At 46.2% G+C, this 25988-nt stretch overlaps 1 protein-coding gene and 1 long non-coding RNA gene across 4 annotated transcripts in view; one reads left to right on the forward strand and one right to left on the reverse strand.

Annotated features, from left to right (window-relative positions):
* PLEKHH1 (pleckstrin homology, MyTH4 and FERM domain containing H1) overlaps window positions 1–20260 on the reverse strand; it is a 55786-nt gene extending 35526 nt beyond the window's left edge. For both annotated transcript variants that reach the window (XM_082451563.1, XM_082451564.1), the window contains exons 1-2: window positions 15224–20260; window positions 7299–7457 (exon numbers count right to left, since the gene is read on the reverse strand). In XM_082451563.1, coding sequence (XP_082307689.1) covers window positions 7299–7424 — 126 coding nt within the window. In that variant the 5' untranslated portion in view covers window positions 7425–7457; window positions 15224–20260. The remainder of the gene's footprint in view (window positions 1–7298; window positions 7458–15223) is intronic.
* Window positions 7472–25399, forward strand: LOC309655965. 2 transcript variants are annotated; one of them, XR_014261083.1, is made up of 3 exons: window positions 7472–15079; window positions 20255–20471; window positions 21974–25399. It is a non-coding gene; the product is annotated as an uncharacterized lncRNA (long non-coding RNA). The 2 variants fall into 2 exon arrangements; XR_014261082.1 differs by having other exon boundaries at window positions 20255–25399.
* Window positions 25400–25988: the final 589 nt, after the last annotated feature.

The raw sequence follows: 25988 nt of genomic DNA on the forward strand, positions 1-25988 counted from the left end.
GGGCATTTAGCCGACACAGATATAACTGAACAAGGCCACTTGCTATGTGTCCAGCACTGGTTAAAGCACTTTACGCGTATCAACTCATTTAATCTTCATCCCAGTCCTAGAAGGCAGGTCCTATTATTATCCCTGTGGTACAGATAAGGAAACTGACGCAGAGGGGTTAGGTAACTTGCCTAACGTCACACAGCTAGGAGGCGGAGCCAGGATTCAAACTCAGGAGGACTGGCTCTGGAGTCTATTATACTCTTAGCCACCGTGCCCCTCACATCCAAATCTCACGTCCCGTAAAAACCCAGATTCCACATGCAATCCCCGATTTCCAGCTTCTCCTGAAAACTCAGGAGATCTGGACACGCTAGGACTACCTTTTCTCATGGCAATACCTGGCTTCCTCCTCAAGCTGTAGCACACTGCCCCGAATCCTCACTCATGTAAGTTTAGTTACCTGCAAGCCTTTGAGACTGCAACCCCCAGTTTTAGCTGTTAAATGGTTCTAACTCTGTTGTAATCAAAGACAATGATTCTCAACTTTTTGTTTTTTTAGTATCAAATCTTTTGTTCAATTGAAATCATATGCTCATTCCCAAGACAAAACTGGGGGGCCGCCCTGCTGTCTGAGTGCAGAAGAGGCAGGAAAGAAAGGACTCCAAGTCTTGTCTGTGGGTCCACTGCTCCCCACCCCCCGACCCAGAACCCCCTCTGAGGCTCAAAGGGCTCAAGGCGTCCACTAGAAGGACAGGTGAATGGGCCCAGGGACATGGCCAGGGCAAGAGTTCGTGGCAGTAGATTTCACACCCTCAGGGGCATAAGGATCCACATGGAGCTTGTTACAGATTCCTGGGCCTTGACTATAGAGGTTTTTATTTAGCAGGTCTGAGGCATGGACCCAGGAATGTGCTTGAAAAGAAAATCCCAGGTGATCCTGATGCAGGTGGTCTACAGACCACACTCTGAAAAACACTAGATTGGCCGCCGAACACAAAGCAAGCATCCCAGGGCAGAGCCCCCATTGGCACAGGACTCTTCTCGAATGGCTTTACAGGAGTACAAAGCTCTAGCAAGACTATGGTTCCTGAGAAATACTATAGAGGGCCTTATTAAAAATGGGGGTTAGGAGAATAAAATTTTCTCTACACGCACGCACGTACGCACTTATACACAGTGAATAAAGTTCTAGAAGGCATCTACTCCCAAAGCAAATCAGATCCGTCAGCAAGGAGGTCTGCTAAGGCTGATTCTGTGATGACTTTATGCAGATTTTATTTCCAACTAGTCATGACAGCCCTAGTATTCTCCTTTTATAGTACCCGGCCTTTTCACAAATTCTGAGGTATTTAAGGATACGTTTTTCTGGGCCTTGTGTTCTATCAGCACGTTGTGAAGCTGGTGTCTAAACTGAATCACCGCCTCTGTATAATCTGTGGTCAGAGAGGGGAGGAGCAATAGTCATTGTTCCTTTGTTTAAGGGACTGAACTGAACCATTTATACACTCAAAAAAAAAAAAAAAAGTCCTGAAGTACAAATTTTTGGTATATAAATATAAAACTGAGTTACTGTATTTCAAAACATTGGTTGGAGAGACTAGTAAGGGATTCTAGAAAAAGAGGAAGTGCACACAGTCTCACCGGAACAGGCCTCGGGAAGAGGTGCCTCAGTGAAAAATATTCAAGCTCAAAAATGACGGATGTTTTATTACATAATGTCTCCTCTTTAATAGAGCCACTCAAATCCCTTTTGGAAGCAGAGAGGGAGTAAATAAATCAAAAAGTTTTAACTTGTTTTAGTACTAATATTGATGTCATGTATTCATCATGATACAAAGCTCTTTTGAGGATAGAGAGTATACTCCCACTTTTCTGATGGGAAAACTGAGGCACAAGTTTAGCAAGAATGAACAAAGTCCAAGGGACTTTTAATATCCAGCTCTTAGAACAGCATCAGTTTTTAGATTGATCTGACTACCTTTGTGACTTCTTCAACCAAGAAGAGCGCTGGGGAAATGGCTCCCAAGAGCAGACAAGATATGAACTCTAAGACATGAGCCATTCCCTCAACTTCTGTGCTGGATGGAAAGTGACCCACAGCTCACCTGGCTTCGGAATGGGCGGCCCGGGCAAGGGCACGTCAGACCGTGAGAGGTGTCCCAGCGGAAGCAAGGTCTAGGGCTGCCTCCTCTCCTCACCCTTCCTGCCCTCTCTCACCCTTAGGTGAGGGATTATCCTGTCTCGAATGGCAATTCTGCAAGAGGGAGTCAGGTACAAGCAGACTGTGCGGTGGGGAAGGAGGAGGGCTTGCTACCAAGCCTTAGCGGCCAGTGCGCGGTATCTGATCCCAGGCAGGGCCGGGCCCCTGGGAAACACACAGGCTTGGCCTGCCCTGTACGACCGCCGGCAGCGAGTGAGTGGCCGTCCGCCATCCAGGCAATGCCATCTCCACGGGCGGCCGGGCGGGCTGTGCGGAACGGAAGAGGTGGAGGGGGCAGGCGAGGGAGGGGGCTGGCCAGAGGGACCCAGCTGACCTGGCTCACCTGGGTGCAGGTGGGTACTGATGATGACTAACAAGTAAGTTCTGGGAGCAGCAACAGAGACAGGGACCAGGGCCCGGCCCCGGCAGGAGCTCTCCTGAGACACCTGGGTCATCTCTTCCTGTGACCTGAAAGTTACCTTGACGTATTGGGGAAAACCTCTAATGAACTGTTGAACCTGGCCTATTGGTTTGGGGATGACAGCAGGTGACAGGCACAGCCCTGACATTGAGCAACATGGTGTTTACGGCCTGAAGGTTTCCTGCCAAGAGGTCCGGTGTCGGGCTAATGTCCCAGCCCTCTTCCCTACTTAAGTCTCCCAGCCCATGATTCCTAGTCAAGATTTCTTTCTCTCCCCTCCCACACCGCCAGGCTCTTCTGCCCTGTGTCTATATACTTCTCCTTTCTTTACCCAAGTCACGCTCTGAGCCCCCAACATTGTTATGGGAGGGCATTCTGGTTACTTTGATGGTGAGCAAACACAGTCTGGAAGAGAAGAAGGGGCCGATATTATAGAAGTTCAACCTACCCAGACCCAAGGGGCTGTGGAAGAAGAAGGTGTTTGTTTATAGTGTGTCTGAGGCCCCTGGGGAATAGAGGAGGAAGGCATTTAAAAACATTTTTCTATCATGAAATATTTCAGGCCAACAGAAACATGCAGAGAATAATTTTTTTAAAACATGTATCCACCATTCATCTTGGTCAAATCTTAATTTTTGTCATCTCTGCTTCTGCTGTTTCTAAGAAATGGACCACAACAGACAGTTGAAGCCTCCAGTGTACCTCTCTCCAATGTTACCCCTCTCCTTCCAAGTGTACTTACCCTATGCTTGACTGTGTTTACATTTTTACCTCATTTGTATACACCCCTAAACAACAGAGAGTACTGTTTTGTGCAGGTTTTAAAACTTTATATAAACTGTATTGTTCTATATATATATCCTTCTGATCTTTTTTGTTCAATGTTGGTTTTTGAGATTTATTGATCTTATACATGTAGCTTTACTTGACTCATTTTTAACTGCAATGTAGTATTCCATTGTACAAATACACTCAACATGGTTATCTATCCCCCGTTGATAGACATTTAGTGTATTTCTAATTTTTCACGCATCATTGCTGTAAAGGACATTCTTGTATAGGTCTATTTATGACCAATATATTTGGATTCTTTCTTTTTTTTTTTTAAATTGAAGTATAGTTGGTTTAAAATGTTGTGTTTGGATTTATTGCTACCACTGCATTTTGTGCTTTGTATTTACTACTTTTTTTCTATACTCCTTTCTCTCTTCCTCACCTGGATTTAATAGACTTAATTCCATTTCCAGTAGCTGCTCTCCTGATTTGAAAGTTATATGCTCTATTTCTATTTGTTATTTCTATTATTCTAGACTTAAAATCTAGACTTAAAGACTGCTATTTGTTCCCCACGTTCTGTTCTCCACTTCTCTTTCATACGACCTCTGACTTTTAACAGAGCATATCGTTATCCAGAATAAAGACTACACTTTCCAATCTTTCCTGCAGCCTGGTATAACCACATGAATAAGTGGCCAATGGGATGTGAGTAGAAGGAATGAAGGCAACCTTTGGCCCATGCTATCAAAGGGAAGGAGTTGGAATGTGGACATGAGGGTGAACTACCTTCAAACATGTAGGAGACCTCCCCCCAGAGCTGGATCGCTTATGTCTGGAATGTTACATGAAAAGGAATGGATTTTTTAAACATGTATACTGCTTGGTCTTATCCTGCTTCCTAAATCTGAGGCTTTAAGTCTTTCACCAAGTTTGGAAACTTTAAAGCCATTATCTCTTTGAATCATGCCTCTCTTTCACTTTCTTCTCCACTTCTGGAATCTCCATAAGGATCCTGTCATTCTGGCAACCACATCTCAACCTGTGTCTTCATCTCTCTATGCTGCCCTCAGGTCTATCTTTCTGTTCGTGAAGTCTGTCTCACGTGGTGCCTAATCTGCTATTAATCTATCCACTGAACACTTAATTTCATTGCAAACATTTTTCATTTCTGGCAGTTCTATTTGGTTCTTTTTCTCATCTTTTTGGATGGTGTCTTGTTCTTGTCTTATATTTTCAATTACTTTATTATGTCTTCAATAGCTTTTTTTGGTGGGGTGGGGCATACCACTTGGCTTGCAGGATCTTAGTTCCCCGACAGGGATTGAACCCAGGCCCTCGGCAGTGAAAGCACAGAGTCCTAACCGCTGGATCGCCAGGGAATTCCTTTCAATAGTTCTGAACTCATTGATTTAGTGTGTTGCCAACAGTTCTATTATTAGAAGTTCTCGTGGTGATCGAGTCCAGTTGTTTGTTGCATATGTAGACTCTCACTCACTGTGGGTTATTCTCCCAAGTATTTAGTCATTGTGGATCATATATTCATCTTCACTAAGGACTTTTTTTTTCCCTGTGGGGATCCTCTGTAATCAGGGCTGAGGTCTTGTTCTTCCAGGAGAGGTTCTGTGTCTGCTTCTACAAGGTCTCTGGGGGTATCACTGGCCCAAAACTTCAGGTTCCTTATCCACACAGATAGTATAAATTCTACTGATAAACCACTAACATCATCAGGCTCTCGGGGAACAATTTTCATTTTCTTTATTTTTCTTTTTTCTGCCCAGAGCCTTGGCTAAGTATGAGAAGCTGTTCTGTCGTCTCCCTGTGCTGGTGGATGATTTTCTTCTCCTTGTCCACCTTTTTATTTCGTGTAAACTCCTTTGACAGTCCTGACTTCACCTGGAAGTTTCAGTTTCAGCTCCAGCCTCCAACTGGCCAGACCTCATCTCTGTCTCCACAGATGTTAAAACTCAACCTTGAAAGTTTCATTACTAAAGGGAGGTCACACTCACCCGTCCCAACTCAGCTGCCAGTTGTGAGTTCCACTCTGGTTTTTCCTCTTCATTTTGCCCCCTGAGGATTCCTCTTATTTTTTTACTACACAGCTCTGCACTTAGAAGGATATTTTAAATATTTAATCTAGTATTAGTAGGTGTCTCATGGTGGTCATGTTTAGGTTTTTACTAGAAACAGAAGTCTCCTGGCTCTGAGATGTGCTTTAGACCAGCTGGCTGAATCAATCCCTTCTTATCCCTTCCTTCCCTTGCACACCTCCAATTCCATATACAAGACAAAGTTCTCAAATTTGATAGTGTACAAAACCAACTTCTGGGCGCTTCTGAAACAGACAGATAATTAGCAGCACGAGACTTGGATCAGGAGGACGGGGGTAGGGCCCAGGAACGTACATGGTTAACCAGCACTCCAGCTTTCTGGCATAGGGGGTCCCAGGACCACACCACTGTCTCAGGTTTATTTCCCTTTCCCCGAGGTGGCTGAATTCTACTAGCAGTACCTGAACCACACCCAAAGGAACCCTGCGGGTCTCCATTCTGCAAAGCCTGAACTAGGAGACAGCAATGCCAACACACCCAGGGTTCATGAATTCTAGCCCAAGCTAGTCCAGGGCCACTCCCCTCAGCAGTGGAAGGGCAGAGGTGACATCAGTGACTTGTCTTCCTGGACTCCAGGTTGTGGGGTTGTCAAGAAAACAGGTCATTTATGCAGGCTTTGTTCATCAAGACTTTGACATTCCTTAGAGGTGGACTGAATTTTACTTTTGTACTAGGAAAGAAGGGTTTACTAGAAGATGGCTACTGTAAACAAAACTATAGACAGAATGGTTGATTCAATTAAGATATATATACTTTAGTGTAGGTTGTCACTTTCTAGATGGGTTATGCTCCAAAATGCCTCAGAAAATAGCCGTTTAGAATGTATCTTCCCATGGAAACGTTATGAATAATGGTCAGTTTCCCAGCCCAGCCCACCCAAACCTGTAAAGATAATAACTGTTCCCAGTTAAGACCGATTCTATGCCAGAACCTTTATATATGTCATCTGATACAATTCTCAAAATAATTCCGAAAGGTAGACATTTGTGTCCCTGCCTGAGAAGTGAAGGGACTTGCCCACTGTCACGTAGCTAGGAAGTGGCAGAGCCAGACAGGTCTGGCTCCAAGGTCCGTATCATTGTCACCAGAAACCAGCCTGCCTTCCACAGCTCATAATCTTAATAGAGGGTGAGCAGCAGGGTGGGGATACCCATTCTTCTCTCCTAAAATATCTTCCTTCCCCACACTGAGGAAGAAATGTTAGGGGACTAATAGAACCTCCACTGTAGATACACGTGACTCACGAGATGATGCACGACCATGAAGGTCTGTATCATTTCTTTGGTGTGTCATATGGAGAAGCAGAGCAGGAGAGGATGCAAGATGACAGATTAGTCAACCGCTTAGAATTTGGTCTTTGAAAAAGCAAACTACCTTGGGTTTCACCTTACAAGAATGGAAAGCGCCTTATTAAAAGTTCACCTTCCTGCAACAGAGAATAAATAAGCCCTGGAGCTCTAAGGCACAGTATAGTGAATACAGACAATATTGTACTATAATCATCAAACTTGCTAAGAGACTGGAACTTAATTATTCCAACCACTAAAAAGAAATGATAATTATGGAATATGATAGACGTGCTAATTACTGCTACAATGGCAATCATTAAAATATATAAATGGATCAAATTAACATGTATGCCTTGAATTACACAATGTTATATGTCAAATATATTTCAATCTATCAACCAATCAATCAAACCGCTCAGAAAAAAAGAAAGAAAGTTGGCTTTCCCCAACTCTCCCTCTCTGACAGTGACCTCTGCAGGGACGTTAGAGGCTGCCTGCTCTCCAGGACTCACCTTGTCGGCCAACAGCTCCCTTATCTTGCTGGCCTGCAGGCGGAACCGGAAAAGCTGGCTTTCCAGGGCCAGGCAGCGCTTCTGCCAGTCTACACTGGTCCGGGTCTCCACCTTGAGTTCTGCCATGATGGAAGCAACTTCTGGAGATTCCAGGGAGCCCTGAGGGCCAGCACACAGAGAGGGGAAAAGATAAGTAAGTGTGTGAGGAAGAGTTCTCTGCGGAAAGGAGGAGGAGACCAAAGGAGGACAGAGGAAACAGGGTGGGGGAAGGGAAGTGAGCCTGGCTCTCCCTCTGTCCCATGGCCAGCTCTCTGAGCTCAGCATGTCCCGTTCCATCAGAAGGTAGCTGCGCAACCTCAGGAAATCACAAAACCCGAGAAACCGCAAGGAGAAACCTAGTCTCATTGTTACAGAAGTGAAAAGTAGGGCTCATTTGTTTTTCATTCAACTATCCATTTAACAAAAATTTATTCATTCAACAAACATCTATGTGCCAGACACTGTTCTAGGCACGGAGATGCAAAGGGAAATGAGAGAGGTCCCCTTGTCTTTTTGAAGAACTCTTAGTAAAGTCTAATTGCAAAATTACAATGTAGTCACAATTGCTAATCAATATGCAGATAAATGGAAGCAGAGAAATGGAGTGGACTATGCTGGCGGGAGGGTGTTTAGGGAAGGCTTAAAGTGGGTTACAGATTCATCCATGATCACGTGGCTAACTGGAGGCAGAACCCTGGTTCCCAGTTGAGTACTGATTCTTTACAACTATATAGATTTTAGATGGGAAAAAATGGAACGAAAATGTAATGTTTCAAATTTCCTTGACAACTTTCTATTTAGTTGGGATTTCATATATTGTCATCAAATCATCCTGTTTTGGAACGGATTCTCACTCTTTCCTTTAAGTTATAAAATGCAAACAAGAAAATTGGTAGATATTTTGCTGTAGCCTCTGGAGAAAACCACAAGTCTTTGGAAAACACTTTAGACAAATTCAGAACAAGCCAAGGAGACACCTATAATATTTCCAGGCAGGAGAATTTACCCAGATGTCTCCTGAACATATTTTAGAGAAAAAAAACCTGGGTTGGGGATGAGAAAATGAAGAAGGATGTATGAGTGTGTATGAGAAGGGAGATACAGGCGCAGAGAGGGCACAAAGCAGAGAAGGGCTGGAAGACACATCCACCACCAGGACTTTTTAAATCTCCCTTACAGGGTGCTATTAATAATTATGTTTGGCAACAAGTATAAATTTGGTCTGTCCCAAACCATGACATATGGTCTCCCTACTATCAGGTGATTTTAAAGAATGATTGTTAATTTTCTATATTGATAATATATTTTAATTAATTAATTTATTTATTTATAATTTTTTTAAAATTTATTTATTAAAAAAAATTTTTTTTGGCCACGCCATGGGGCATACAGAATCTTAGGTCCCCAACCAGGGATCGAACCCATGCCCCCTGCATTGGGAGCATGGAGTCTTAACCACTGGACCGCCAGGGAAGTCCCTATTATTTATTATTTTTAATTTTTTTAATTTTTATTTTTTTGGCTGCTCCATGCAGCATGTGGCATCTTAGTTTCCCGACCAGGGATCAAACCCGTGCCCCCTGCAGTGGAAGCAGAGAGTCTTGATAGTATTTTTTAATGTCACCTGTTAGAGATACATATGGCTTACAGGTGAAATGATATAATGCCTCGGGTTTGCTTTAAAACACTTCACCATAGGAGGTGAGGAGCTGGGGTGGAGGGAGATACATGCAATAAGATTTGTCAAAATGTTGATAATTTTTGAAGCTGGGTGATGTGTATACTGGTCTCTCTACTTGAGTATATGCCTAGAATTTCCCATAATAAAAATTTGTCATTAGAGAACAGACTTGTGGTTGCCAGGGGGGAGGGAGGGAGGGATGGACTGGCAGTTTGGGGTTAGTAGAGGCAAACTATTACATTTAGAATGGATATACAACAAGGTCCTACTGTATAGCACAGGGAACTATATCCGATATCCTGGGATAAACCATAATGGAAAAGAATGTAAAAAAAAGAATGTATATGTATGTATAACTGAGTCACTTTGCTGTACAGAAGAAATCAGCACAACATCGTAAATCAACTATACTTGCATAAAAAAAAAAGAAAGTTTAAAAAAAATTGCCATTTAAAAAAAAAATCTCCTTTCCCTTCTTCAGGAGCCACATGGCTTCAGAAAACCCAGCCACCTCCCGTATGTCACTAAAATTACCCTGGAGCATCAGTGAGCCTGTCCTTGATAGGTTAACCACCAATATTGCTTCCCACCCCACATCTGACTTTTACAATATCATTCTCCCATTATACGCAACAAACAGCTATTATTTATTGAGTCCTTACTATATGCCAGGCACGTGTGGCCTCTTTCATTTTCATGAGAACCCATGAGACAAGGAGTGGGCACTAGTCCACACTCTCAGGAACAGAGAGTTCTGTAGCTGGTAAGTAGTAGGGCTGGGATTCTCATTCCAAAATGCCTGTTTTTAGCTACTGTGCTCCTTACCCATCCAAAAACTGCAAACAATGTTGATTTCACAATGAGTCGGGTGGACTCTTAAGAATGAAATATTTTATAGGGTCTCTCAGGATCCTTGGCACTAAGGCGAACCTATACCCCAGATTTCCCAGGGTACCCTGGTCTCAAATATTCTGACGCTTTAACCTCCATAAGCACAGACATTTACCATGTGTCCTGACTTTTTGTTTAAAAAACAGGGTCAGTAGACCCGTAGAGAAAGGCCCAACAGTTAAACCACTGACGGGTCAGGTGATGGAGTCTCTCGGTTCTGGGCTGCTCAGAACACTGGACACATGACCTCAGTCAGCCCTGCTCTCCCGGAACTGTCATCCCAAACAATCCGACATTGTGACCTCCCAGCAATCCCCACCTCAAAAGACTGGGACCAACTGGAACGGGCAGGAAGACAAAAGACGAAAACAAAACATGACCTTCTCTGAGCTAAGATCACAGCTGAAAAGACACAACAGAACCTTGTGGGGCCTCCACAGAAGGCCCGCAGGCTTCATGTTTGGTTTTCTTTGTCCTTTAAGGGGATTTTACTTTCCCTGCATAATTAAAAAAAAAAAAGTGGCAGATCTGAAGGTAGGACCTTGGAGTCTTGCAACCTAGCCCAGGGCTAAGAATTAGCAGTAAAAGCACCCAAGTAAAACCAAAGGGCAGGGGAAACTCAATCCTTTAGTGTTGTTTAAAAAAAGTTTGGTGAATGTTAATTCCCTCTTATTGATTGTCAAAACTGCAGCTCAGATTCCACTGGGAGAGTGGAAACCCAAATTATCAAAATCTCCAGGGACTTTGGAAATAAGATATGTCATTGGTCTCTGCCTTGCTGTGACACCTGAGATTATACCTAGTCTGTAGGGAGCACTTTCCCCAATCCAGCATCTTCATGACATCAAGGTTTTGAACCCATCAAGTGCTCTGCTTAATCCTCTCCCTGCCTTGGGGATGCTGGCGAGGGAGCCGGCACTCTTGTGAGGCTTGTCTCGGCACGCGAAGAGAGCTAAAAGGTTTCTAAATGGATCTGGAGCAAGGTGCCTGCTGCCAAGCCAAGGCCCAGAGGCTCTTCTGACAGAAGCAGGTGGCCAGAGCTGCGGCTATATAACACAGGATGTTAAGGGAAGGTACCAGTAAGATGAACCTCAACTGCTAAGTCACCTTGTACTTGTACCTCCCATAAAGATGCGCAAGGATAAGCAGAAAGAACTTGCAGAATGGTCCTTGACTCTTCAAAGCATTGCTTTATCAGGTGTTATTTCTCTCGTTACCCTCTCGATATCCCTGAGATGGAGGACAAGTGATATAATTCACACTAAACAGATGAGAAAACTCATCACATCTGTGGCTTGCTTAGAGACACAGCCAAGTAGTATCAGAGCTGGGCCAAGAATCCTGATCTCCCAACATCTAAAACTGTCCTCTTTCCATGAAGATGCTTCCGTAGTGGTGGTAGAGTCTTATGCTACCAGGCTAGCCTAATGCACATATAGCATTAATGTGTTGTGTTAGATGAGGAAATGATATACGGGATGTGAACTGGGGACAAACCCCAGTTCAATGGTTTGTTTCAAGCTTTATTCTGGAAAGCTTCAAACATACATAAGTAGGGAGAACAGTACAATAAATCCCCCTGTGCCCTCCAGCCAGCTAATGATCACCAACTCATAGCCACTCTTGTGAAAGCCAGTTCTCTTGATCCCCACTAGTGCCCAGCGTGCTAAACTGCTTGGCAGGCAAGAGTCAAACGGTTGCCATGGCCTTGGCACCTACTTTGGAACTCCCTAAGCCCTCCAGTACCCTGGACTGACACGGCCACAGAAGTCAGCAGAGATATGCCTCAAGAGGCAGGGGCTGCGGGTAGGACTGTGGTGAAAAGAGGGCACAGGACGTTGTTAGGTAACTTCAGACTCTAGCCTGTCTCTGAGAAAATGCAAACTTGAACTGGGATAGCTCTGGCAAGTTTAGGGATTTGACCAGAAATCGACAAAATGCTAAAATTTAATTTAATTTAACCGACTTTTGTTAAGTGGTTCCTGTGTGTGAGGTTGGGCACATAAAGATGAGCAAAGATCCTGTGGCTTGTGAGGCTCAGGTCTACAGTCTGAATATCCTGGGACTTTCCTGCAAAGAGGGCCAATCAGCACAAGTGCCTAAAAGAAAGAGGTCAGAGGTCGCTGCAGGAGGCATCAGAAGGTAACAGGGACTCTGTTCTGGGTACAGTTTCCACTAGGCTCTCCTCTGTCACCTCACCGTGGCTCACTCTCTGAGCGCGAGCACCTTTTGTCATTCCCACTTGGAAAGTGCTCCGCAGATGAGGCTAACCACGTGCCCAACGGTGGGCAAGTAAGAGCTCCGCGCCCCCTTTCTGGGGTTCGAGCCGGTGGGAGGGTGAGTGGACACAGGGGCACAACTCCCTCCATCTCTCAATGTCATGTGATCAAGCCAACAACATGCATTTAACCTCTTTTGGGTGCTGAGTAAGCATCACATTTCACAATGTTGGGAGAGACAGGAAAAGGTGAACATGTTCAAGCCTTCTGGGATCTAAATACCAAAAGGGGCTAAGAGAACCATGAAGGCAAAACCAATAAAGAGAAATGGCAGAGTGTAGTACGTAAGATCCTGAGTTCTGGCACCAAAGAGACCTGGGTTTGAATACTGGCTCAAGCACAAATTAATCCTGTGACATTCGTGACCTTCGACCATTTGCTTAACTTCTCTGAGCCTATTTGAAATTGAGGGCAATAATATTTGAAAAGGAGAGCCATAATATTAGGTGGAACCATATGAAACTGTCAACATTTAACCATTTTTCGACCTTCGAAAATGGCAATTTCATAGACCACACTATGTCAGATTTTTTTGAGAATTAAAGGAGGTATTACAAAAGCCTGGCACACAGGAAGCACTCAATAAATGACAGTTACTATCAACAAACAAAAGCAAACCCACAGTGCCCTGGGCATAGTAGGAGACGCAGCCCACAGATGTGCTCACCACCAGATCAGAGAGGAGGTCAGGGGATTTTTAAAAATTATTTTATCTCTTTACTTTTGAATATTAAGCAAAACAGTATATGATGCAAAGTAAGGCTTCTTCCCACCCCTGTACTCCAGCCATAGTTCTCCCCAGAGGCAACTACTGTTACAGGGATTTGTGTCTTTCAGTGCAAATACAAGCTGTTCAGTGCATATACGAGTGTTCTTATATACGATGCACATACACACACACAAATGGTGGCACACTATACACACTGTACTTAATATAACTCAGAGAGTTTCCTACATCTATCTATCTATCTATCCCATTCTCCCTTCATGCTTTTTTTTTATTATTTATTTTATTTTTGGCTGCGTTGGGTCTTCGTTGCTGCACGCGGGCTTTCTCTAGTTGCAGCTAGTGGGGGCTACACTTTGTTGCGGTGCGTGGGCTTCTCATTGCGGTGGCTTCTCTTGTTGCGGAGCATGGGCTCTAGGTGCGCGGGCTTCAGTAGTTGTGGCTCGCAGGCTCTAGAGCGCAGGCTCAGTAGTTGTGGCGCACGGGCTTAGTTGCTCCACGGCATGTGGGATATTTCCTGACCAGGGCTCGAACCTGTGTCCCCTGCACTGGCAGGCGGATTCTTAACCACTGCACCACCAGGGAAGCCTCCCTTCATGCTTTTTAACAGCTTTATTGTATTCTACTGTACGGCTATTACATGCTCTTATTTGAGTCCTTAATTGACAGGCATTTGGGTTGTTTTAAACCTTTTGCTAAAATAAACAATGCTGCAATGAATGTTCAACAAATAGACATCATTTCATACACATCAGAGTTTATCTGAAGGATAAAGTTCCAGAAATGGGATTGTAGGACGAAGTAATGTACATTTTTAAATGGCCAAATAGTCCTAATTGCCCTCCCCTGAGGTTATTCTAATTCATACTCCAGCCAGCAACAAGTGCCAGTTTCCCCACAGAGGTGATCAGTTTTGAATTCGTTTTTGACAGAAGGGAGAGACGGTTCAGGTGGGCTGGCCAGAGAATGCAGGATGGTGGCTCAGCGGCCAGCCTGCCATGAAGTCACCTGGACCGGGAGTGAGGGAATCCTGACACCTCAGCGTCAGCACGCAGAAAGCACTCTTCAACCCATAGGGAGCACAGAGATCCACAGTTACACAGCCTACCAGAGAGAAGGAGGGAACAGTAAAGTGCACTCCTCCAGGAGCACAGTGGGAAGAACAATACCCCCTTCCCTGCAGCTGGTGGAGGGGAGTCACATTTTCTCAGCTCACTTGTTAGTTTCAATGAGTTTGGGACCACCGGCTGTACCCCACCGTAACCCAGCTCTGGGCAGACCCCCTCGGAGGCCTATGGGAGAGGGAGGGGGCTGGACAGTGAAGCAAACCCCACATTTGGACTTTAGGAGGCGTCCGTTTGAGTCTTGCCTCTTCCACTTTTCTGCTATATGACCTTGGGCAAATCACAATTTTTCTGAGTCCTAGTTTCCTCCTTTATCAAATGGGGATAACAAGCAGAAAGACTAGAAGTTATGTTCTATAAAGTGTTAAGTGATGTTACCATACACACAGTGTCTGCGGCACAGAAGACAGTCCAAAAAGTTTAATGAAGGAACGAATGACTTCTCCATTGAAATTGCTATTAAAATGATCTTTCAAGCAGAAGTTTTAGCTGGAACTAAGGCTCTGTCCGGAAGAGTTTTATGAGGTGTATTCATAGTAAAAGCTTATGGAGGAGACGTCCCCTGGCAGGGCCAGATCCAACAGAGAGCGGATCTACTCCCAGAAGAGGGTCTTCATTACCTCTGCCACCTCGACTGAGGTCCCCCTGCGCCCCGGTAGTCGATTCCTCTCTAAGGCTCCTAGGACGCAGAGCTCCTGGTGTCATTCGGCACCCAACTGGTTTTCTTTTCTGTTTGGCTGACCTGCCTCTAGGAGTCTAGCCTAGGACCCCTAAGAGAACCACGCAAAAATCACAGAAGAGACAACCCGAGATGAGACTTTAAGGAAAGCGGGAGGAGTGCGAGCGAGCGAGCGAGAGCTCAGGCAACGCGGTGGAAAGCCTGCAAGTTCGCTCCGAGGGGCCTTCCCGGAGCAACTGGATCGAGCCGGTCCCAAACTCCGGATCCTCTCCAGGAAGGCTACTCCTCGCCTCGAGGTGCGGGTTCCCGGAGCCTGACCCGCCGCTCCCAGCGCTCCTGGCTGCTGGGAGCTCGTTTCCAGGTAGGGAGGCACCTGCTCCGGAATCGCCCTCCGGCCAGAGGGAGCCTATCCTCTCCGCCCAACCAAACACCCTCCCGGGCCCGCGAACCAACCCTCCCCCCCACCCCCCGCACCAACCCCACCTCTGCCCGCGGGGCCGCTCACCTCCAGCCCGCTCGCGGGCGTCCCTGCGGCGCACCGGGCACCCGGTCCTCCCCCGCGCGCGTCCGCCGCTGACCTTGCGTCGATCTCGTCCGAGTCCGCAGCGGCCGCCGGGTCTCCGCTCCCCGGCAGCAGGGGTCGGGGTGGGCGGGGCGGCCCGGGCTGGGCCGGGAGGGGTGCCCGCCAGCTGGCCGCACAAAGCCGAGCCGACCTCGCAGCGCCCCATTCAACGCTCCGCCGCGCCCCCGCCTCGTCCGCTCCCCGCCCGCTCCTTAAAGGCAGAGCGCCGGGCTCGGCTCCCGGGGCGGCTCGCGGAGAGGCACAGGAAATGACCTCAGCAGGCTCCAGCCTCCCACCTCTCCGCACCGCTGGGCTCGTCCCTGGGGCGGCGGGGACGGCGGCGGGGTCCCGTGGGCCGCGGGGAGAAGGGGGGTGTCTCCCGGACTGCGGCCCCGAGCTCTCTGTGGAGGCCGAATCGGCTGCCGCCCGGGGCGGCCGGGGAGCCCCGGCATCTGCTCAGCTCCCAACCAAACTGGGACCCTCGCGGGACGCGGCACTAGACCAGACCCTCCCCCCAAAAGGAGGTTCCAGCATTTGTCGGGCGACTTGCAGGAACCGTCACGCCCGGATATTTGGAGCAGAAGTCTGTCCCACTGGCAGACCAAAGTTCTGATTTGTAATTTGAAACAAAACAAAACTCGCCACAGGCTAAAGGGTAATTTGCTTGCGTCTGTACGACTGTATGTATGCATGCACTCATTTATTTTAAAGGAGCCGGCCTAGGAGCCAGAAAGGCCAACAGGCCACCGCCTGCGGGCAGCTCGCGGTGCACCCTTGCAGTCCCTCAGCTCACCAGTACAATCCTACACCCAGAGGAGAGTGGAGCACTCAATTTTTGGTTAGGTGGATATGGGGTAAAGAAGATGAATATGGGGAATATTGCAGGGAAGAATCCGCGTTTCAAAACAGAGCTTTCTGCCCCAATCCTGCGGGCTCTCATTATAAGCCTGAACAGGGGCAGACGTCACCAGGGTCCGTTTCTCCAAAGGGGCTTTAGAAGTCTCCCTCCTGGCAGTGGTACAGGAGCCCCTGGCTGCACCCCAGGTTTGAATCTGAGTCTCTGGAGGTGAGGCTGGGAATTTGCCCAGCTAATAAACTCTCCGGGTAATTCTCATGCACAATTTTGAGAGCCCAGACTCTATGGAAAGCTGACCCCAGTAGTTCAGGAGGCCAAGGGTGAAAATTCAACTAGGTCAGTGGGACTTCAGGGGCTGAGCTTGCAAATGGATTCATAGCTCCTGAGGATTGGAATAGAACAGCCCCAGACTGTGGGACACTGACCTCTGCTGTCCCCTTCAACACTGGAAGTGGTTGCCTAAGGAAGCCCAAAAGCAAGTCCTGTGGAGTTTGTAAGGGAGACTCGTTTGTTCATTCATTCATTCACTCATTCATGCATGCATGCATGCACTCACTCATTTTGAACAGGTAATCATGCACATAGTATAAATTTCAAATAATACAGAAGGGCTAACAATGAATAGTAAGCCTTCCTCCTGCCCTGTCTCTTGTCCCCTAGATCACTCCCCCTCCAAAGCAACTACTGTTGTAAATTTTTGTGTGTATTCCTTCAAGATATAAAACATACGTAAGTATTCATGTATTCATAAATGCATGTGTATTCATATATATATATTTTTTTATATATCCCTTTCAACACTGAGGAAGGCTTTTTTCTCTTGTCTTTACCATTCATGGACACTAAGTGTGACACGTCAGCACACTTAGAGATGCCGTACTTTTTCCCCCCAGTTTTATTGAGATACAATTGATATATGGCACTGTATAAGTTTAAGGTGTGCAGCATTACTTGACTTATGTACATGATGAAATAAGTTTAGTGAACATCCCTCATCTCATACAGATACAAAATTAAAGAAATAGAAATAAAATTTTTTTTCTTGTGATGAGAACTCTTAGGGGTTACTCTCTTAACAACTTTCATGAATAACACACAGCAGCGTTCATTGTATTTATCATGTTGTCCATTACACCCCTAGTACTTACTTATCTTATAACTGGGAGTTTGTACCTTTTGACCACCTTCATCCAGTCCCCCCCACCGCCGCCCCACCCTGCCTCTGATAACCACAAATCTGACCTCTTTTTCTAAGAGTTTGTGAATTACTTTGTGTTTGAGGTATAATTGACCTACAACACTGTGTTAGTTCCTCTTATACAACATAGTGATTTGATATTTCTATATATTTCAAAATGATCACTATAATAAGTCTAGTTATGATAAATCACCATAAAAAGATATTACATGGTTATTGACTATATTCCCCACACTGTGTATTTCATACTCGTGAGTCATTTATTTTGCAACTGGAAATTTGTACCTCTTAATCTCCCTCACCTATTTCTTTCCTCCCCCGACCCTCCTCCCCTCTGGCAACCACCTGTTTGTTCTCTGTACCTATAACTCTGTTTCTGCTTTGTTATGTTTGTTCATTTGCCTTACTTTTAAAAATGGTTACCTAGCATTCCTAATGATGGATATTTAGGATGTTTCCAGTCCTTGGCTATTGTATACCTTGCTGCAATGAGTATCTCTTTACATACCTCTTGGTCCACATATATGACTATCTTTATGGTTTAACACTTAGAAGTGGAATTGTTGGGTGTAAACAAAATGTGAATTTTAAATTTCAATAGATGCTGCCCTACTGCGCTCAAAGGAGACTGCACCAACCTACACTTCTGTCAGTGTGTTTGAGTGCCCCTTTGTTCCCTCCCAGCGGCGACGATGAAGTGATTTATCACAAAGCACAAAGCTTTTAGAGAGGGAGGATGAAACGAGTTAAACACACGGACGATTTTAAAACACTGCCGGCACACAGAAAGGCTCAATAAAGTGTTAGCTGACACTCCTCTGCATGACCTCCCCCTTGCTTTGGGCTCTGTTGCAATCCCTGCTCTGTAAACTTTGGCGAGTTCGTTAGCATCTCTGGGACTCGGTTTCCATATCTTTAATGTGAGAATCACCATGTCTCCCTCTGGAGCTGGTTTGAGGATTAAGTCAGATAATAGAGTTACGTAAATATTGGGATCTGATCATTGTTCAATAAGTGATAGCTATTCTTCTTCCCTCAAATCTCCTCCCAACTTTTTATTCTGAAAATTTCAAACCTATAGAAGTTGCAAAAAACTGTGCATTAAACACCCATATACTCTTCACCTAGATTTATCAATTGTTAACACATTGCTACATTTACTTTCTCTCCCTGACTCTTTTTTTCTCTCCATGTATATGTGTGTGTGTGTGTGTGTGTGTGTGTGTGTGTGTGTGAATATATATATATATATATATTTTTTTTTCCATTTGCGACTTAGTTGTACACATCATGACCTTTTGCCCATGGATACTTCAGCATGTTCCTCCTAAGAACAAGCATGTTTTCCTAATATCATCACACTTACAAAATTTAGCATCAACACAATACTATCACTGACTGTACAGGCCATAGTTAAATTTCCCCAGTTGTCCCAATAATGTCCTTTAGAGCTCAGTTTTATAGCTCTTCTATTTACTATTATAAGTCCCTACCTAGTAGTCCCCAGGGAGAATGGATGCCTGGAGGAGGATGGGCCTGCCCCCTCCTCCACTCCAGGGAGAAAGTGACTCCCACAGCCCTAGACCCTGGCATTCTTTGGGGGCTGCAGGTAATCAATAACCAGGCTGGCAAGGATGCACACAGGCAGAGCAGTTTCCCATCTAATGCTAGGGATTGTCCCACCAGTCTTCTTTGCTACAGTTGCCTCCTCTGCCTGACCCCAGCCACCCCATGCTAGCAGCCCAGAAAGGTCCTGCCTGCCTCCCCCGAGCTCTGGTTGGGTTTCTGATGTCTCCTCCACCTGCCCTCTCATTGGTCCCCAATCATCAGAGGCAGCTGTTCAGGCTCCAGTGAGGCCTGGCTCCCCAGCGGTGCCCTCAACGACAGCTCCCATGCCACGCCTCCCCAAGGATGAATTCTTTTGGACCTTCAGGGTGACCTACCCCTAACTTAATTCTGGGATCAAAGGTTGGAATGTCTGAGACACTGTCTTTTTCCCACAATCTTTTTGTCTTAAAGCACTTTCTTTCTTTTTTTTTCAAATTTTATTTATTTTTATTTTTGGCTGCGCTGGGTCTTCGTTGCTGTGCACGGGCTTTCTCTAGTTGTGGCGAGCGGGGGCTACTCTTCATTGCGGTGCATGGGCTTCTCATTGCAGTGCTTCTCTTGTTGCAGAGCACGGGCTCTAGGCACACGGGCTTCAGTAGTTGTGGCACACGGGCTTCAGTAGTTGTGGCTCACGGGCTCTAGAGCGCAGGCTCAGTAGTTGTGGCACACGGGCTTAGTTACTCCACGGCATGTGGGATCTTCCTGGACCAGGGCTCGAACCCGTGTCCCCTGCATTGGCAGGCAGATTCTTAACCACTGCGCCACCAGGGAAGTCCTTAAAGCACTTTCTATGCAGCCCTCCATGGACTGAGACAGAGTCAAACCATGGCCGCTGCCGAATCAGATGATAGTATCTGCTGACGCCAATGTCCCTCTCTCCTTCCCTTCCTCCCACCATTTCATTCGTTCATTCATTCATTCATGGTAGCTGACTTTCAAGTTGTTCTAGGGATTCTATTAGCTGCCCAACTATAAGCTTGGATAAACCATCTCCTTGCTTCCTGCCTCAGTTTGTCCTGTTGTAAAGTGGGGAAATTATTTCCTCGGCACAGCTACCCTTCAGGTCACAATATCTGAGAGCTGGAGGAAAAGGCAGGATTATGAGGGAGTCACCACAGCAGAGGGGGAACTTTGCAAAACTGAGGTAAAGAAAAAAAAAGCCATGTTGGATGGGTGCTGTAGTGGGAGAGGGAGGGGAGCGGGCAGGGCTGGGTGGGAGCTGAGAGAAAGGCTCTGAGCCTCCAGACCCCTCTAAGGATTCATGGAGAGATGGTACCCACCCCACCTAAAGCTCGTTTCTATTTGATGTTAGCTTATTATTACAAGTGCCCTGACAGCACCGAGAAGGCGAGAAAGTCATCATGTGCCCGGAGTCGAAGGCTCAGTTGGGCCACGGAAGCTGAGGGCCTCCTCTTACTCTTCCGAGAAGAGCATCAGGCCTGGATAGGCACCTGTTGTGAACAGATCTGAACTCATTTGGCCCTTTGGCAATTGTCGGTTCTTGTATTTCCAGCCACTGGAGATGAGAGGTGAGTGGAGGCCTCTTGTCCCCTTTCCATTACCTCCTACAGGTGGGGCATTAAACATGGCCAAGGCCAAAGTCTGCCAAATATACAAACATTTATCAGCAAGCAGGCACCAAAAGTCCCACAACCTGCTTCCAGGGAGTTGGGGGGTTGGCCTGGTCTGGTTCTCACGCATCATTCATCATCATCTTTCTGGCTACTTCCATATTTTGAAAGCCACTCATTTCACCAGTGAAAGACTATTTCTAGCATCCTTCAAGCACGTCCAGCCCGCTAGTGTACATTTTGATGGCGTTTGAAGTGTTTATGTAACCACCCTCTAGAGTGCAGATTCCTGATTAGAGCACTTCAGGTGCTAACTAACCACTCTAGGAGTGAGAGGAGAGTCCATTTATATCCATACACCATACCGTTTAGAGTGAAATAGTTAAAAAAGAAATTCCTCCAGAGTCAATATAACAGCCTCCTAGTCTGTGCCTGGTTCCCCGGACAGCACTGTGGGAAGGAATGGGGACCCTGGAACCGGCCAGGCTGCAGTTCAAGTCCCAGCTTTCCCACATATGTGCTGATGTAACCTTGGGATGGTTGCTTAAGCTTTCTGAGTTAATTTTTCGTTTGTGAAATGGTGATAATAATACTCGCATCTTAGGCTTGTTGAGAGGGTTCAATGAGATAGTACGTGTCTGACACTTAGCAAGTGCTGTATAAATGGTAGCTTTTGTTATGCATTCTTTGAAGAGATATTTGCTGGAGGTCTAATGTTTACCAGATACTCTCCTACGTCCCTCTCTCGGTATCTCCTCTACTAGGTCCAGAGGTGGTATCTGCTCCCAGAGAATACTCTTTGTTGCAGGATTGCAATAGTTAAGCAAGATAGCTTGAGAAGCAGCAATAACTCTAGGAGAGCTGGTGAAATGTTTGTCGGTTCATCCTCCCCATGTCCTGGGCCTTCTAGAGACCTCACTTCCTAACCCCACTTGTTTTCTCTGAGCAGGGCTCTGGGCTCCAGAGATCCATCCTGCCTCATGGAAGCCCTCCCAAATCAAAGCAACCCTTCTTCTGCCTTCAGGGCCTGGTTCTCAGTTGCTGTTGGAAGGAGAGCAAAGGGGAAGAAGGAAAGCAAAGAGGAGAGGGGGGAGGGGCCTCAGATTCTCAGGAGCCCTAGGGCCAGTCCTGGTCCAGCCTTCTGCCTCAGGAGCAGGGGCAGAGCTTGGTAGCTTTCGGGAGGCTATTTCTACTGCTGAATCTCTGGGAGCAGCCAGAGCAACCATGGGCTGGGTCACAGAGGCTCAGTCATCATCCAAGTGGGGCTGGGAGGGCAGTGATGGGACTTGCAGAGAGGTGCAGGGTAGGAAGGAAACGAGAAGGCCCAGAGGCAGAATTCTGTGTGTGTGTGTGTGTGTCTATTGGGTGGGTGTATCCTAACGTTGAGTGTGGATCCTTCTTTCATTTATTCATTCAGCTACTCACTAACAAGTATTTATGGAGCACTTCCTATTTTCCAGGCACTGCACGAGGAAACAGTCTGTGGCAAGTGTGACGGATGAACGCAGGGCACAGGCTTCAGAAGCAGACATACCTGCCATTGAATCCAGGCTCTTCCCAGTGGGGAACACAGGGAAGAACCGATGCAGTTACCACCTGTATCCCCACACATGATCAGTCCAGTGCCGCTGTGGGCTCTGGAGCCAAAGAGAGCCAGGCGGAGGATGGGGAGTGGAGGGGTTCTGCATTTGGAAAACAGGGAGCAGGATTCTTATCTGCCCTGAGGGGTGGAGATAAAGGTCTGCCCCTGTGCATGGCGTATGACAGGCACCTAGTAAGTGTTGTTAAATGAGGAGGGAACATGAAGGTATAAAGGGGTAAAGGACTAGGAAGATGTGCAAAGACTAGGGACCTGGAAACAAACTACTAAGAGGATTAGGTGGAAGGAGGGCCTGAAGGAGAAGGATTCCAGTGAGAAGGTAGGCAGTGATTCCCCATCACGAAATCCCGGGGACACTTATTAAAAACATGCATTCAGGCTCAGGGCTCTGTATTTCCCTGCTCCTTAGGACCCGTAGGGTGCCTGGTATTGACTGGTTTGTCATACATCATATTCCAACACTCCAGTGATCTTCTCAGAGAGCAGCAACAGCCCCAGAGGGGAACACAGGGTAGAGCTGATGTAATGACAACAGATATCAATGCAAAATGATCTGTCCAGTGCAGCTGTGGGCTCCCCAAGCAAGAGAGAGCCAGGCGGACGGGGGCTGGGTAGGACAGGGGCGGAGAGGGGGGAAAGGAGATGTCAGGGAGGGAGAAAGGGAAGCTGAGTTGGGAGCTGATGGAGCTCAGGGAATGAGAACCTGGTAAATCCAGTCATCTAACTGGGATTCTAGATCATTTTAGAACTTGCAACATCATGGTTTGAAACCAGCTGTCCTGTTTCTCCATTAGCTTTCATCACAGATGAAAACAATGGCAGCTCACATCGGGGGGCAGGACGGGCTGGGCAGAGACCAGCTCCAAGTAGGTGGCAGGTGCTATAGCAGCCTGGGGAGCCCCTTGGCTTCCTCTCTAAGCAGCTGCTTCTCCTGACTGGAAGAGGCCTATGAATCGGGGTGGGGCAGGGCTTGGAGTTCCCTCTGCTTCAGGGATACCGCGCTTCCCTGCAGGGCGCCTTCCAGGGTGGCTGTAATACTGGGCCAGCAAGCACCCCAGCATTCACAGAGAAGGGAAGACGTGAAATACCTGAATGAATGAGAAGGCATAGCCGCTGCAGCCCTTGCCCCACACCTGGGTGGTTTAGGATGAAACCAGTAGGTCTCCTTTGATCAATCAGACCTTTGCTTCCTTGTGCTTCTGATCGTTGTGCTCAGGCTCGGGGTTTTTACCAGAAGCGTCAGGGCTCATATCCTACTGGAAGCTCTTGTTGCCAACGCCTTTTTGTGAAGGGGGTTTAGTCCAGATGACAAACCTGTCTGCCGTCTCAGAGTCCTGGGTGTGACCCGGGACCCGCCAGGACGTCGGAGGCTATTGCTCAGCGCCATCTAGTGGTCGGCATGGCTTATTTTCCTAAAGGACCCTGAGCCCCTGCATTCTTGCTCCCAGCCACACCTAGGGCTAGATCTGCTCCCTTCTCCTCGGACCGCTGCAGGCTTTGGTCACTTTGAAAAGTGGTGATTGACGAAGCTTTAAGCTCTGCCTAAAGTGGAGACTTTAAACTCTGTATCCTTTGTCCTTGTTCAATTTTACATAGTTTCAGGGAAGGGGATAGGAGAATTTAGTGGTATTAAAAGACTAAGGTGAAGTAGGGATAGATGGAAAGAACATTCTCCTTTTTCCCAGCTACCTGGCTCCAGCATGCACAGACCATCAGCTTGGCACTTTTTCCAGGTCTCTCTCACCCAACTGTGCCATAAGAGGAGGGCACAGGAAGAGTCTCTTCTGCACAAAGTCCAAGCTGAGCGTTGAGAATCATCTTTACTCCGCCACAGATAAAGTGATGGGACACGGAGGTGGAACCAGACTGCTCGACTCAGAGCACTGAGGGAATCCACCTATTGGGAGCTTTCCTCATGTAAAAGTGAGCTTTGGAGTTTTCAGAGAGGTCCTATGGACAGTGCACCTTTCCAAAAAGGAATATCCACATTTCTAGGTTCTCAATTTCCTGGTTCAGGTCCAGAAGAGGGAACACTAGTCCTTTTCTTCTTACAGAGTTGGGTCCACCCAAAGGAATCATGTAGAGCCTACAGACAGGTCTTGTACATAAGAAGGGAGGTAAGCGATGGAGCAGAACACACCGATTCCTAGGATGGGAAACCAACAGGCATTGCTCTGGGAGTGATACGTGACTGCTGCTCCTTCCAAACACTATGCATTGTCCCATTGGCCACTGGATAAACATTCAGATGGCATCTGGAATTGCCTGAACCTGCAAGCAGGAATTTCCCTGCAGGGCACAGGGGGTTGTGCCTAGTGGACCCAGGATCTCTGGAACAAAGACACTCTTGGGAAGAACATGATCCTTTTGGGAAGCAAAATCTTAGTGTTGAAATAAATTCATTGGTGGGAACTTCCCTGGTGGTGCAGTTGTAGAGACTCTGCGCTCCCAATGCAGGGGGCCCGGGTTCGATCCCTGGTCAGGGAAATAGATCCCACGTGCATGCCACAACTAAGAGTTCGCATGTCCCAACTAAGGAGCCTGTCTGCCGCAACTAAGACCCAGTGCAACCAAATTAATTAATTAAATTTTAGAAAAAGAAATAAATCCATTGGAATATTCAGAATGAGAAATTTCCCTAAATATACTTGCCATTCAAGCCAGTGGAATAGTAATGTACATAAGATTGGAAACCATTTATGGAGGTAAAGGTCACTAAAAATTCTCTAGGACCTTTTCCTCCACTCCAAATTCCTGTTCTCACTGACAGAGTTTTATGATTCTTGTGTCCTTCCTTGAGCTACATCATTCAATATTTTTCTTGTTAGGAGAAGGATGCTTGAAAAGACCGTGTTGCCCCAAATATTTATGGCAGCAATAATAACAAAGTAAAGAAAAAAAAAGATATAATCAAAATGTCCATCAGTTGGAACCTAGTAAATAAGTTATTAAAATTCATCTAGAAAATAAAATACTATGCAGCCATTAAAATTTACGTTGAAGAATTACTTTTATTGACATGGAAAAATATTCATTACTTAATGTCAAGTGAAACAATTTCTAGAAAAGTATGTATAATATAATTGACTTTATGTAAAACTATATGTATAAAACTATATGTATGTAAATATTGGTAGAAGACTTTTTCCGCCAAATAGTAACAATGATTATCTTTGGGTGTAGAAATTTGGTGTAATGTTTTTAGTTTTTGCTTTGTTCTTTTTATATTATGTGAATGTTTTATAAGGAGTATGAATCATTTTTCTAATAAAGCTATTAAAGTGTTTTTAAAATATTGATCTCATCAGTAAAGTAGAAAACTGAGATTCAGAGAAGTTGACAACTAACTCAATAAAGCCACAATCTGCCAGTCAGAGAACCAGAATTTGCCCTCATAACTTCCCATCTTTCAAGTTTAATGCCAACTCACTGTCTCCAACTGGTGAAGATCCTGGGCAGGGATTTGGCAAGGGGGCGAGCTGAGGACCAATGCTGAGATCAGAGGGGACTCACATGCTTTTGATATTGCCTGGATCCTGTTACCTCTTCAGAGCAATTAAGCTATGACCACGACAGCATTACTGGATTCCTATTATACACTATGTTCTTGTGGTCTGGAAGTTGTCCAGGTCTTGAAGGAACAGACACAAGTCTGGGGACAGAGTTAAGTTAGGCCTAGTTCTAATCCAAGCCCATTTTACATCTTGCAAGGGAAATGTCATATTCAGCCGTGGTCTCCACTTGAGGAAAGAAGGAATGTGAAGCTAGTTGGGTGTAGTCCAGAGGCTTGACTTTGTGAGGTTCTGGGCGGGAGCAGCATGGTGGATGATTTCAGGGAGAAAGTCTGGAGCCCCTGTTCCTTCCTTCTACCCCTT

This window comes from Balaenoptera physalus (assembly GCF_965194825.1).
Source record: "Balaenoptera physalus genome assembly, chromosome: 2".
Lineage (NCBI taxonomy): Eukaryota > Metazoa > Chordata > Mammalia > Artiodactyla > Balaenopteridae > Balaenoptera > Balaenoptera physalus.